This window comes from Adiantum capillus-veneris, chromosome 27 (genome assembly GCF_014529385.1).
Source record: "Adiantum capillus-veneris isolate H3 chromosome 27, ASM1452938v2, whole genome shotgun sequence".
In the NCBI taxonomy this organism is placed as follows: Eukaryota; Viridiplantae; Streptophyta; class Polypodiopsida; order Polypodiales; family Pteridaceae; genus Adiantum; species Adiantum capillus-veneris.
Window position 1 is genome coordinate 9,248,425 of NC_140957.1, and position 14,369 is coordinate 9,262,793.

The following is a 14,369-nucleotide window of genomic DNA, read 5'->3' on the forward strand; positions in this document are numbered from 1 at the left end:
ACCTAAGCAATTGGCTAAAGCACGGTTCCTTCTCTCTCTCTCTCTCTCTCTCTCTCTCTCTCTCTCTCTCTCATAACACGTCTTGGGTTCAACTCTCTTCGGATAGATCTTTGGTAGATTGGTTATGCCATTTCTCTCTTGAATAACAGGTCTTGAGTTCAACTCTCCTCAACGGCTAGATCTTTAAGGTCTCTTGGGATAGTTTCTTACGACGTTAAAACTTCTTCTTCTTCTTCTTCTTCTCGCTATCCTGGCCACCGAAGCTCCACTAAGATAAGCAGTTGGAAAAAACTGGCATAACTTAAAATGGCTTCTATTCATGTACGTCAAACCTGCTTGCAGTCGCATCATTTCGAGCTGCAATCTCTTGGCAGCAGAAGGGTGAGGAGAGGTAGCATTCAAGTAAGAGCCTCCGAAAACCAGCAGCATCACCATCGCTGTGAGCAGTCATCGTCCATCTCTAGGAGAGGTTTATCAGCTCTGGGATTAAACGTGATATACCTCTTCACCCTGGAGACCTCAGCCGGTAAGAGAGAGAGAGGGAGAGAGGGAAAGTTTTATATCAACGTCCTGCTGAGGCCGAAGTTGGCCTACATGACAGATCAAGTACATCAGTGTCGGTACATTCCACTTTGGGATGCCATTAATGGCATTAAAGAAAGGGTAAAATAAACTGCTTCAATAAAAAGATACTTCCCGTGAGGGTGAACTGGTTACTGTATATTACGTAGCAATGCTCCTAATATATGTTCACTGAGATTGAAACGAGAGATGTTGAGAGGCATTGTGAAACACATTTCTTCCACGTGTACAATCATGTTTTTCATTAATTTGAAAATCATGGAAGAATGATCTTTGCAAGTGACTCGCGTATGAGCAAAGATAGTTTGTCAAGAATTGATAGCACTGTAGAATCACATAAATTACAAATTGTGTCTTGAAAACTATTTAATTAGCCCCTTGTCACACCACTGGCCATGTGTGACTTGTCGATCCTTGGGTGTTCATCTTTTCCCTTCACGCAGAGGATGTCCAACATGGCAGATTGTGTAGCACTTCTATGCTCTCATGTAGCAGAGTTTGGCCCCACAAGGCTTGTGCCTCTCTCTCTCTCTAGTGTTTTTCCTAGTGTTTTTTCTCTCTCCTCTACTCCCCTACAAAAAATAAATGAACTTGAATACACACACACACACACACACACACACACACACACACACACACACACATATATATATATATATATAAATTTTTATGTTGTAAGAGACTATCCCAAGAGACCTTAAAGATCTTCCGACGAGGAGAGTTGAACTCAAGACCTGTTGTTCAAGAGGGAAATGGCATAACCAATCTACCACACTTGGGTGATAGAAAGGTTATACCATTTTTCTCTTTTTATTAGCGCCCACACACCCACACAGACACACACCTAAGAAGAAGAGAATTTTAACGTCGTAGGAAACTATCCCAAGAGACCTTAAAAGATCTATCCGACTAGGTACAACCCTTAGAGGGCCCAACTCTTTGAGACTCTGTGTCCAGATGCCCTCCAAATTGAGGCCCCAAGGGTCCTTATAAACAATACAAGAGATGCCCGGACACCGGTCCTTGTGGTAGAGGCTAGCCCGCTTGGATGCAAGCTCCTAGGCTTAGGGTGAGCCCGTATTGGCTCTATGGCTGGGAAATGAGCCCGGTGTTCGCTGACTAAGCGTGTCTAGGTGTGAGTTTGGCTTGTGTCATGTCATGTGTGTAGGATGGATTCGGCAAGGGACCAAGGTTGGTATTCTGTGATAGTAGTAAGCCTGCCTAGCAACTTGTATGATCGGTGTTTACATCGCACCAGACCTACATCTGCAGTATCCACAAGTTTAGAGGAGTTTCCATCGGCTTATGCATCCACGAGCATCAGAAGCATTCAACCTCAGAAGTATAGATAGAATTGTGGCAATTGTGCCTCACCTTAACACGGGGATGTCACGTGCGCACTGCAATTGTGCCAGGTGGACAAGCTTTTGCTACATTCTAGCATCAGTCTTAGCTTAGGACCTAGCCTGGCACCCTTGTGAGCCTCTGGCAAGACGTGCATGTCTAGGTTGGTCATAGTTGCATACCCTCACTTGCACAGTTAAGTCACTTAAGCATATAGGCATATGAACAGTCACTCAAGTCATTTATTAATAAGTGACTTTGACATGACATTTATTAAAAGTAGGTAGGGCTAAAAGAAGTATAAATGCAATCCTGGGGGCACTAGAGTCGGGCAAAGAAGCAGTAGAAGAGCCTCTCAGCAAAACCAGCGCTTGGGCAGACATCAGCCAACGTTTCCTCCAGCAGCCATCAGCGTTGTCAGCCCTATGATCGCCATCGGATTTCAGCCCTCAGCATTTTCAGCATATCCTCATTGTGGCTGTAGTCCTTGCCGCATTACCACCAGCGTTTTCAGATTTCAACCATCTTCATCTTCAGCGTTTTCAGTTTTCAGCCCATAGCGTCGTCGTCGTCATCGTACCAAGCATCTCCAGTAGTACCCATTAGCACGTCAACAACACTGCAATACAAGTACCCCTCGTTATTGTCGTCGTCATTGATGCAATACCCCAACATCTAGCACCCCTTGCGTATTGGCTTGCCTCCTGCCTAGCTCAGCATAGGGATCGTCAGGACTATGTGTCCTTAGCACCCAAGTACCTTCAGTACCCAAAGTACCCCGCAATACCAAGTACCAAGAACCCGCATTACCCTTCAGTATCTTAGTAGTACCAAGCATCTGCATCAAGTACCCATTAGCATCTCAGCATCTCATCATTTAGCATCATTGTATCAGCATTTTGTAAGCAAGTACGTGCTCTGTTGCGGGGGCTGGTTGGGACCCGCCGACATGCGGTGTCGTCTCTTTTCTCTCTCTCTTTCATTCATTGTTTTCAGTTTCAGTTTCTCTATCAAGTCAAGTAAAGTAAACCTTGTGTTTGTGCGGAGTACTAGATCCGAGCTAAATTTTTAAACGCTTCCGTTGCACCTGACATCAGTTGCACTTTGATGTGGTAGCAGAGCCTAAGCTTGTCAATGCCTAGTGGTTTGGGAATGCATCAAGGGCTGATTGTGGCTGCATTTTTCAGCTAGTAGGAGAGCGGCTGGTGGCTGTGTTTTTTGTCATGTAGATTCAGTGCCGATTGAGTGAGACATTTGAAAGCCAATGCGGACAAGGATTTGAATGTTTGACTGTTGAATGTCATCTGGAATCTTGTGTGGATTAAGACGTGTGTCGATGCATGCTTTGTGGTGGGAATTCCGTATGTGTACTGTCGAGTGTGGCTTGCCATGGGCATGCATGCATGAAGTCAGTGTCTACTGATCTTTGGTGCTATGTCAGTTTTTGACAGGTGAAATCAAGGGTGACTGATTGGTAACCTGGCACACATTCACCGTATCGAAGAGATAGACTAGAGGCAGGAGAGAAATTGCAGCCAAAGATGTGACACAGCTATACGAACAGTTTGTCGTGGTGGACTGTACGGACAGTGACGTGGCAGAGCGTACAAGCCTGATGATGTGGTAGCCTGTACGGTGCTGCTGATGTGGCAATATCGATGCTGCTGACGCAGAATATATATTTTTCGATTCTAGCTTTTATTGGCAGTTCCGTGTGTGGATCATTGGCCTGAGTTGCCTTTGGGGCCAAGTTGTAAATAGAAGGTGCTTTTTGTAGCTTTTGGGTCCCCCTGTGGCTATAAATTAGAAGCCAGGGCGCCATTTGCTTTGTATTGTGTGAGGGGACTCATTAGAACGATCATAATTGTGATTATTCATTAGTATAAAAGAAATACCGCAAGGGGCGTCTGTTGAGGAGCCATAGCTTCTGAGAGGATAACTTGGCCCCTATGTGTCTTGACTTAAGTGTGATTTCAAGTTCTGTCTGCTTTTCAATTCAAGCTCGGTATTGCTGCAGGGATTCACCACGTGTTCAAGTGGCCAGCTGGGTTCAGATTGCATTATAGAATTCCTTGCATTTTATACAAATCAAGACATGGTTGGGTTTGCTTCAACCGCAGCCTAATATCGGCATATGAAAAAGCAGAAAAGGTTTAAAAGGAGTGTCCAAGTGTGCATGTGTGCTCAATGCAGTTCTTAATTTTTAGTCAATAAGAGAGCACTTTGAAGGTACAATGCAGCCAATCTTTCCTGCAACTAATGTGGTGGCATGTGTTTTATTTTGATTCTTGAAGATGCTTGCTCACCTCTCACTAAAGCATGGCACATGCAATGCTTGGTAACCTGGTTCCTTACTTCCACTCTTCCTTTCCTTTGTCATCTAGTTGTATATGCTGAAACTATCCTATAATGGAGGATTGTTAAGTAATCTTGACATTCTTCTTGCTTTTTCTCTGATCAGTAAAAGCGGATACAGGAGCGTCTGGTCCCTTCAACAAGTACATAAAAAGGTTGGATTCTTTGTTGATTGATGTTATACAGCTAATACTAAAATTGCTTAATTTCAATGTAGAAATTTGCTTATTTTAATCAGGAAGAAGTTGGATTCGCTTGATACTTACATCCCTCCTGTGCTGCTTAGCAAATACCAATTTGAAGATCTAGGTTTGTTTGTTTGTTTACAGCAACAGAAAGAACGATGCCTGCTACTTATGTGACAGTACAGGGATCACAGCTTGGATTTCTGCTGCTGACGTAGCTCAGCATTAATTTGCAGAAGCAAAATTGCTGTCAGACAAACCAGAATACACAGATTCTCGGTCCTTCTTACGCAGAGGTCCTGCATCATCTCTTCGTTCCAATATCAGGGCGGTGAGTGTGCTATGGATTTGAGATTCAAAGCAACACTGGATAATTTTATGTTTAAGCTGCAATCAACTGTGGGGATGACTGTGTAGGGTGCTAATGCTAAATTCACAGCACAATTTGTGAAAGCAGGACGTTTGGTGTGAATAATTTATCTTGTCCTGCCACCTGTAACAATGGTATATGTTCCTGTCTCAAGATGGGAGTTGCATGCAGTCATGCATACATGCTGAAAGCATGCATGCATAGTGACAAGAACATGCCGTTTATAAGCGCCTATACACAGATACAGGTAGTATATCTTTACGTGCATAGGTGCGCGATTCTCACACTTGGTAAAACGGTTGCATGTAGGTATGCTCTTGTGAAATTGCATATGCATATGTCTGCACTTGTATTTCCCTTTTTGGCTCCTAATGGTTCCACATGCTGATTCTCTGTTTAAGCTTGCTCAGAGGAGCACTGCAGATCATGATAGGCATACTGCCTAGATTTGTAGAGGATGAGGGAAGACTGGTTTTCTATCAGAGATAACAGGGCTTAGAGGACAAGGACATGCAGCCTGCAGGGTTTCGGTGACACTTTTGTACCATGGATTATATTTTGACCATGTGGATACTCATAGAGCAGATGCAGGCTGAGGGATGCTGATTATATCGTTGCTTTGTGGATTCCCTCAAAGCATTTCCGCGAGATTGCCTGCTTCAGAGATTATAGGAGGTTGGAGTACCATCTGACATGATATGGGGCATCGTTGCATTGCATGAGAGCGTCGTTGGACGAGTACACAAAGGTGGACAGTACCATAAGTGTGAAGCAGGGTTGCCCGCTCTCTCTCACATTATTTGGGCTGTACATTGGCGTAATCGATGTTGATTACTCTTCTATTAAAGGGGGGGGGGGGGGGGGGGGGAGTCACAAACTGATGACGTGGCACAACCGACTAAACTGGGGGAGAGCCAGAGCCGATCTCACTTGGAAAGGAGCTTTGTGGCATGGCAAGGTGCTTACTGACTTGGCAAGTTGAGGTGGCAGTACATGCATGGCAGGTGGACCGTGGACTCTTTGCATGGCAAGAGGATGCATGTGCCTTTCGCGCATAGTAGGAGGACACCTAAGGCTAGGCGATCCCTACAAGAGGTATTTGTACAAAGCTTGGTGAGCTGCATACTAAGGGATGTGATATCATCTTGGGATGCCATGATACTACCATATGCAACCGGTCCCAGATTATGTAGAAAATACCCTCGCTTTTGAGCATGAGGGCAAGAACATTAAAATTTTTTCTAATGCAGGGGATTGGCTATTTCCTATTGTAAGCCATATCTCCATTAAAAAGGAAATAAAGAAGTGCATTTTTGCTTACTTGATTTTTGCACGAGAAAGAGATAAAACTAATCCGCACGCAATGGGACAGTTCCCCTGTAAATCAGACGAGTTTTCACGCGAGAAAACTCTCTGTTTTCGCATTCATTCACGATGGAATTGTGCGTACCTGAAGGGGATTAGCAATTAGCTAATCTAGTTCCTGTACAGAAGGCTCTTGCCTTGGCAAACGTGCATAAAACCCCCAGAACTGTACATGGTCATCTGAGAAGCCCAACTAGTGGGGCATTACCATATGTGCAAAGGGGAGAGAGAGATGCGTGAGAGCAAATTATCACGCTACATAGAGCAAGGGAGAAGGCAAGCTTTCCATTAAAGATGTGATCATCTACACCCACTACTCACACACACACACACACTGTAGCACTCTTATCAAGTCAAATCAACCCCCTCTCTTGAAATGGGCGCCCCCTCTTGCTGATGCTTTTGGCAGATGCACCTAGAGCCGCCATGTGTCCCTTATGCCTCTTTTGAGTTAATTTCCTAGTACCCACTGACTTATAAGTGTAGCAAGGGGCCTAAATGACTTTGAACTGAGCTTAGACACCCTTTTACTACTTGGATTCCAGTGCCGATTGGCCCGACCAACTCGTGGTGACCTGGCCTTCCCGACTGCGGGTGAAACTCTCGGCCGTCGGTTGTTTCACACTGGCCATACAATGTCCGGTCAATTGCAACTTCAAAAAGAGGGTCCCAAAAATAAAACAAAAATCATCGGAAAAACAAACAACTCAAGTTAGCAATTGCAACGTCCTCGTGACCCCCCCCCCCCCCCCCCCAAATTTACACGCACGCTCGCCCTCTGGTCTCCACGCGACAAATTTTATTTCTCTCTCTCCAAAGGCCAGCGATTTCTTCTTTTTACCGCTCTAGCTCACTTAAGTGTATTTATTAAAAAAAATGGCCAAGGAACTTGTTAAAACCAAAGTATGAAACCTGGGTTTTATTAAAAACCCACTTACTAAAACTCACAACTCTGCAGAAACTTCACTTTTTGAGCCTCTTGCTTCTCCCCCGAGCCTTCTCTCTTCCATCTGCTCACGCTCACACACTCCCGCCATCACCTACACGCTTTTGGATGCTCACGCCGACGCCCTGAGCTTCCCAAAGTTCGACTTTTCGCAACCGAAAAGTGCAAAAAAGATCCATTTTTACGCAAAATTTCCGATTCTTCACTGGATTTCCCCATGGATTCCTCCAGCTCGGGTGCACAACGTGACGACGCACCAGGTATCATTCATAGTCAGTTCACGCATGCTCCATACACATGAGTCTCGACCAGCATATATCCGCTCTGAAAAACGCAAATGTTCAGACGAACATTCGCTTGTCCTCTCTCGAGGCAACCGTACAAGGGTTTAATGCTCGTCTTGCTGCTGTCGAAAATACCGCTCAGTCGACGACAACACGTATTTTCAAGAATGATACCCATCTCCAGCAATTGCGGACGTAGATTGCTGCTTTTGAGCGCTCACAGGGTGGTCCCACAGTCCACTACCAATTCCGTACAAAACCACAATTTCTCAAGGGAAGAGAAGGAGTGTACGAAACTGGCCATAAACACATATTTTGATCTCCATGGGATGATTCAGACGATTCCTCTCTAAGTGCGCAATAAGGTGCTTACCTGGTGGCGCGATATGAAAGAGAAGCCTACGATGTGGGCTGATTTTTGTGTGAAATTCAAGAAAAATTTTGCAAAGATGGATCATTTCAAAGCTTACGCAAAGTTGCAGAGTCTTTCGATGAAAACTTTGTCTTTTGATAGTATACGACGGCTTTCAAAGAAGTGCTCACCTTCTACAAGGTGGATTCCACGCATGTTGTGCACATGTATATGTTTGGTTTGCATGAGGATTCTGTTGGGCCTTGATCAAAGATAAAGTCCCCACTGACGTTGAGAATGCTGCGGCAAAGGCGAGAACGCTCCATTTGATAAATGGGGCAAATTCTGAGAAGAAAAGAAGTTCAAATCACCAATCCGGTGAGGGCACTTTGAGGAAGCGACCTCGATTCCAACAAAGATCCAAATCCCCGTCGAGGCCTTCTCTGGAAAAGAAGAAAGTCAGGAATGTTGCTATTGCTAATGCAGTGAAGAAGGGGGCTTGCTTTAGGTGTGGCCATTCGAGCCACCAAATCAAAGACGCATCAAGAAGAAACCAAGAAACCACCGGATTGTCTTTCAGTTCAGATTCAGGAGATCTCAGGTAACTTTGATGTTATTCAAGTTGAAATCCATCACTTAGCGCATAGTTCATGAACTAATTGCAAGAATCAGATGGTTCCTGATTTGACACTCGAGTTAACTGATTACAAAGAGAACCTGAATTTTCACATCATGCACCTCGACAGAGCAGATGTTATTTTAGGAATTCCATGGTTTTATAATAAACAAGACATGTTGTATATAGACTATGTACATCATTGTCTTGTTTTTGTTAAATAGGACATGTCTCATGTATTCGTTTCACTTTGTAATCAGCTTTCTGTAAATAATGGTTTTGCAATACCAATTGTTACTGCTTTGGAAATGTTTAAAGATAAAAAGTCTTCTAATGCTCACTTTTGTCAATGCCTACTATCTGCTTGGTTTGATTCATTAGTATTTGGTAATTCTGTCACTGAATTTTGTAGAATGTTTCATGTTCTTCTATTGAACTTCGGGATTCCAATGAATCCAACCTTATCCGAGAAATCATGACTGATTTCAAGGATGTTTTCCCTAATGATCTACCTCCTAGCTTACCGCCTTCAAGAGGAGTAGATCAAGCCATTGAATTGGTGGTTGGTAGTAAGCCTTTCTTAAAGCAACCCTATCGGTTTAGTAAAACCGAAGAGGACGAGATTCAGCGGCAACTGAAGGATTACCTCAACAGGGGTTTTGTTCAACCAAGTAAATCCCCGTGGGGAGTGCGTGTTACTTTCTTGAAAGAAAGATGACACTATGCGCTTTTGCGTGGATTACAAGGGGCTGAGACTTGAGTAAGTTCATTGTCAAGAACAAGTATCCGCTCCCATGTATGGACGATATGATAGATTGACTCCATAGAGCGTTGTATTTTACGAAGATAGACCTGTGATCAAGCTATCACCACATACGAATCAAACTGGAAGATGTTCCTAAAACAGGTTTCCATACGCATTATGGTCGCTATGAATTTTTACTCTTCCTTTTGATTTGACCAACACGCCAGCTATGTTTCAATAGATGATGAATGATCTGTTGAGGCCCTTTCTAGACTTTTTTGTTTTGTTTTAGGAGTCGGGTTTGGCACTCCCGGCCGTTCCCCTTATACACCAAAAAAGTGCACGAGAAGAACGACCAGGACTATGCACCCAGGATCCTAGGGCAGATGCTTTTGTCACTAGTTTCCTCTCGACTACGTGAGGCTTTGCTTCCCCGGGAGGCCAGAATTATCTACACTCTTAGGCCAGTGCCCTTGAGAGACCCATCTTGCTGACTAGTTATGGGCGTGACAACGACCAAGTACCTCTGTTCAGACTCCAGAGGTCCAGGTACTACGGGACTTGCTTCAGTCTTCCCTTCGGAGTTGCCTCCTCCAAGTAACTTGTCGCTCACCACACTAAACTCCCCCCCCCCTTTCTAGGCAACTTCGTTATTGTATTTCTCAATGACATCTTAATTTACAACCACAATTTGTCTAAGCATTTGATGCATATATGCCCTGTTCTCGAGGTACTGAGAATTGAGAAGCTTTATGCTAAGGCTTCTAAACGCGAATTCTTTAAAAAAGAGCTTCTGTATTTGGGTCATATCATTACTAGCGATGGAATTCACGTTGACCTTGAAAAACTCGATTAAGTGCGAAATTAGCCCATTCTAAAGAATGCGCACCAAGTGAAGTTCTTTTTAGGCTTTACAGGATTCTTTGCAAATTTATCAAGTTGCTCAGCTTACGCAACTTTTAAAAGGAGGGGTGAAAGGACCAAAGACTTCAAGTCCTCACCGTAGAGATAATCCCCTATTGTCCGGAATGAGTGTCTCGACGAGAGCTTTTGAACACTAAAGCACTTGGTGACTACGCGCCAATGTTGCATATCTTGGATTCCAGCAAGCCATTTGTAGTTGAAACAAATGCTAGTCATTATGTGATTGGTGCAACCTTGTATTAGGATGGACGTCCAGTTGCAATCGAAAGTGAGAAACTTTTTGACGCTGAGATACGTTACCCAACGTATGAAAAAGAACTTTACGCCGTAGTCCACACCTTAAGGAAATGACGGCACTATTTGTATGGCTCTACCTTTGTGGCATGGACAGACCATCACTCTTTGCGCTGTCTATGATCAGGGTGATCTCAGAGGCCGGAAGGCTAGATGGGTTGAACTTATGCAAGAGTTTGACTTTGAGATCCGTTACAGAAAAGGGTCGAGCAATCAAGTTGCTGACGCACTTAACCGGATTCTTGAAGTTAGTGCCTTGTCTATGGCTGAAATCTCGACGGATTTCTCTCTCTCTCTCTCTCTCTCTCTCTCTCTCTCTCTCTGAGGGCTATGTTGTTCCGATAGCTATTTTGGCAAGGTATGGAACGAGGTCGAAGCAGGGCATGACTCGTGTACATGCTTGGGTGGTCCAGAGACCCAAGTGAGTCGTGTTGGAGAGACGAGACAGCGACAATATTCCATTAGATGTGGACTATTGTTTAGAAATGCAAAAGTCTACGTGCCGGAAATCGATGAGCTTTGACAAAGGCTTTTGTTCGAATGCCACGGTGTTCATAGCGCTAGGCACCCAGGCATCCAGAGAACTTTAGCATTGGTCAAACGATATTTCTATTGGCCAAGGATGCGTCTTACATAGAGAGCTATGTGAAGAGATGCACTCAGTGTTAGGTCAATAAGGCAGAGCGCCTTAGGAAAGCTGGCCTGCTACATCCATTAGAAATCCCAAATGCCAAGTGGCAGAGTATTTCTATGGATCTTATTGTTGGTTTCAAATACTAGTCGTTGCAATGATGCCATTTGGGTTGTGGTCAATAGACTCACAAAAAGGGCGAAGTTTATACCAACGAAGTCGACAGTAAAAAGCCATGAGTTGGCAATTTTATTTGTCGATCAGCTTTACAAGTTGTATGGTGTGCCAGAGGAGATCGCCAGTGATCGCGATACCAAGTTCATTGGTGATTTTGGCAAGATGTGCTCGCTCACCTTCGGACGACGTTGAGTATGTTGTCCTCTGATCATCCTGAGTCCGACGGACAGACTGAAAGGATGAATCGGACGTTAGAGGACATGTTGAGGGCTTATGTCTCTCACAGGTAGTCTCATTGGGAAAGGTACCTTCCACAATTAGAGTTTTCCCACAATAGTAGCAAGCATTTTGCTACTGGATTTAGCCCGTTCATACTGATGTATGGATTCGAGCCTAAATCCCCGATTGCTTTTGGCTTAGAGAAAGTCAAGGATCGCCAAGCTCATGATTTCTTGTATGATATGCAAGAGATGCTCGAATTGGCCAGGCATGGTATAAGGACAGCTCGTGATCGAGTTACTACTTATGCTAAAAAAAAGAGATCTCCAAGGACTTTAGAAGTGGGACAATGGGTCTATCCGAAGATACCCAAGGATTCCAAGACTATGCGAGTTGGAAAGCATTATAAGCTTTTAGCTAGATATTGTGGTCCATTCTTGATAGCAAAGAAAATTGGCCAAGTTGCCTATAAACTGGCTCTTCCTTCGGATGTTAGTGTGCATCTAGTGTTCCATGTCAGCCGCCTTAAAGAAAAATTAGGCAAAGTTTATGTTATTGTGCCTATCGAGGAAAATGTATGGCAAGATATGAAAACTGAGTGTATTCCTCGAGAACCAAAGGCTGTTTTAGATCATCATACCCGTCATTCACGCCAAAAAGCTTATGATGAGTACGTTATTAAAAGAAAGGGTCGACCCGAAAGGTTTGCTACTTGGGAATCAGTTAGAGCTTTGAAGGCTCAGTATCCCCACTTCATTGATGAGGGGACATCTTAAGGAGGCAAATATGTTATGTCCCGCTTACAAGAGAGGGGATTTGGCTAAGACACCGTCGGGATGGGCATCCGGTGTCCGGGCAGACGTAGGGTGAACCCAACTAGTGTGGCCGGCCACTATTATAAAAGGGAGGCCAGGGCCTCATTTGTAGTTATCGACCCCCACTGGCAGTATGATCGGCTTGTACACAATAGAGGGCGGTACTATTTCAATTACCTATTAACTTTACACAAAGCACTTGTGAAGAAAAGAGCACACAAATGCATCCAGCGACTAGAATGTCACTGCGCACACAAGACTGACACCCTGTAGGCCCCAAAGATTGGCACCCCTTTTGGTATTTCTTTATTCAATTGAAAGTAGACGATCCAAACACTTAGATCAAACTCTCACAAAGCTGTCCAAACCTAGCGAGTGCTGAAAATGCAGGTTTCCAACCTGATTTCGGTAGCATAACAGCACTAAAAGCTCTGTAGGTCAAAAGTACCTGTCTAGGATGGATTCCCTTGCATTTTAGAAGCTTTCCGGTGAGCTGTGACAAAACTTCAGCATGTTGTAATTCCCTGTTTTGTCACTGCCAAGTGCCCAAAGCCTTGTCTAAGCCTGCCAAGGCCTTCCCGAGGCTCCCCTGGTGTTCTCTTGCAGTTTAGGTGTGAAACCCTAAACCTGCAGAAAAACACACCAGGCTGTAATTCTCTGTTTGTATCGTTTTTAGCGAAGCGAACACATCTACGCGTGTCCCAAGGGCTCCCACACGCAATGGGACAGTTCCCCTGTAAATTGGACGTGTTTTCATACGAGAAAATTCACCAAATTCGTAATCTTTCATAATGGAACTGTGCGTACCTGTGGGGGATTAGCAATTAGCTAATCCGGATCCTATTCTGAAGGCTCTTGCCTTGGCAAACGCGTATAAAACCCTCAAAACTGTACATGATCATCTAAGTAGCCCAACTAGCGGGGCATTATTATATGTGCAAAAGGGGAGAGAGAGATGCACGAGAGCAGATTATCGCGCTACATGAGACAAAGGAGAAGGCAAGCTTTCCATTAAAGGTGCGAACCTGTATCCACTACTCACACACACACTAAAAGTCACAATGAAAAGTGTCCAGTTTGCCCCTATTGAGTTAATTTCCTAGTTCCCACCAAGTTATAAAGTTGTGACTTGCCGAGTGGCCCAAATTCCATTTGACCCACATAGGCTTCCATACTCATCACAATTCAATGCTAATTGACCCGACTAATCCTAGAATGACCGACCTAGACTCCCGATGTGAGAAACCTGTTTGGCCACAGCCGTTTCACACTGGCCATGCAATGTCGACTTGCACCTTTTCAAGGGTTCCGAGGAAAACAAATAAAAAGAAAATAAATAAAAATATGTAGTACATTTAAAGAAGGCAACAGGCAACAGCCACCCTATGTGTCCGTGGACAAGCTACAGTATGATCAGGGTTCAGTCAGTCCAGTCAGTCTAGATTTAGAAGTGATCTGGCACTTTTGTGAGTCTATTCGTAGACCGTGCATGCACAGTCACTTAGTATAGATGCATATCCTCTGGTTGCACACAGCATGATCATAAGCATTCCCATCAGAATCCATCCGAATTAGTTAGGGGAATTTTCCAGTGGTTTTAGCCTATTTTCCTTATTTTTGACATTTTTCACTTATTAATTTAAGTGACTTTCCAACAAAAGTAGGTAGGGCAATTTGGGTAAGAAAATATATAAGCAAACGAAAGCTAGCAGTATTTGGCAGAAGAGGCAACAGGAGCCAAGCTCAGCAGGCCACTTCTCATCAAGACCTTGGTGGACTTCCCTCCAAGCAAGAAGCAAGATCCCCCCGCAAGATCCTCTCCAGTCTAGCGTTTTTTGAAAAGCCATTGCTGCCTGGCGTTTTTGCACCATCAACATCACCGCCAGCAGAAGACCACAAGCAGCTAGCGTTTTTGGAAAACACAAGCCTAGCGTTTTTGAGATCCATCAGCCTAGCGTTTTCACTCAGCATCATCGCCAGTACCCCCATCAGCCAGCGTTTTGAAAGACCTTCCCTAGCGTTTTTGGAAACACATCAGTCTAGCGTTTTTGCATGTCCCAGCGATTGCAGATTTGCAGCATTTATGACCTCAGCCGGCAGCGTTTTTCAGCCATGAAGTACCCGCAAGTTCAGCCCTAAAGAGTAGCAGATTCAGCCCGGAAAGA

The 14,369-nt window shown here is 44.3% G+C and overlaps 1 protein-coding gene across 1 annotated transcript in view; it reads left to right on the top strand.

The window, feature by feature from the left end:
• Positions 1-230: 230 nt before the first annotated feature.
• Positions 231-14,369, top strand: part of LOC147421482 (uncharacterized) — a 59,052-nt gene continuing 44,913 nt past the window's right edge. Inside the window, exons 1-4 of the mRNA XM_086503111.1 lie at positions 231-526; positions 4,388-4,436; positions 4,520-4,590; positions 4,703-4,797. Coding sequence (XP_086359237.1) covers positions 307-526; positions 4,388-4,436; positions 4,520-4,590; positions 4,703-4,797 — 435 coding nt within the window. The 5' untranslated portion in view covers positions 231-306. The remainder of the gene's footprint in view (positions 527-4,387; positions 4,437-4,519; positions 4,591-4,702; positions 4,798-14,369) is intronic.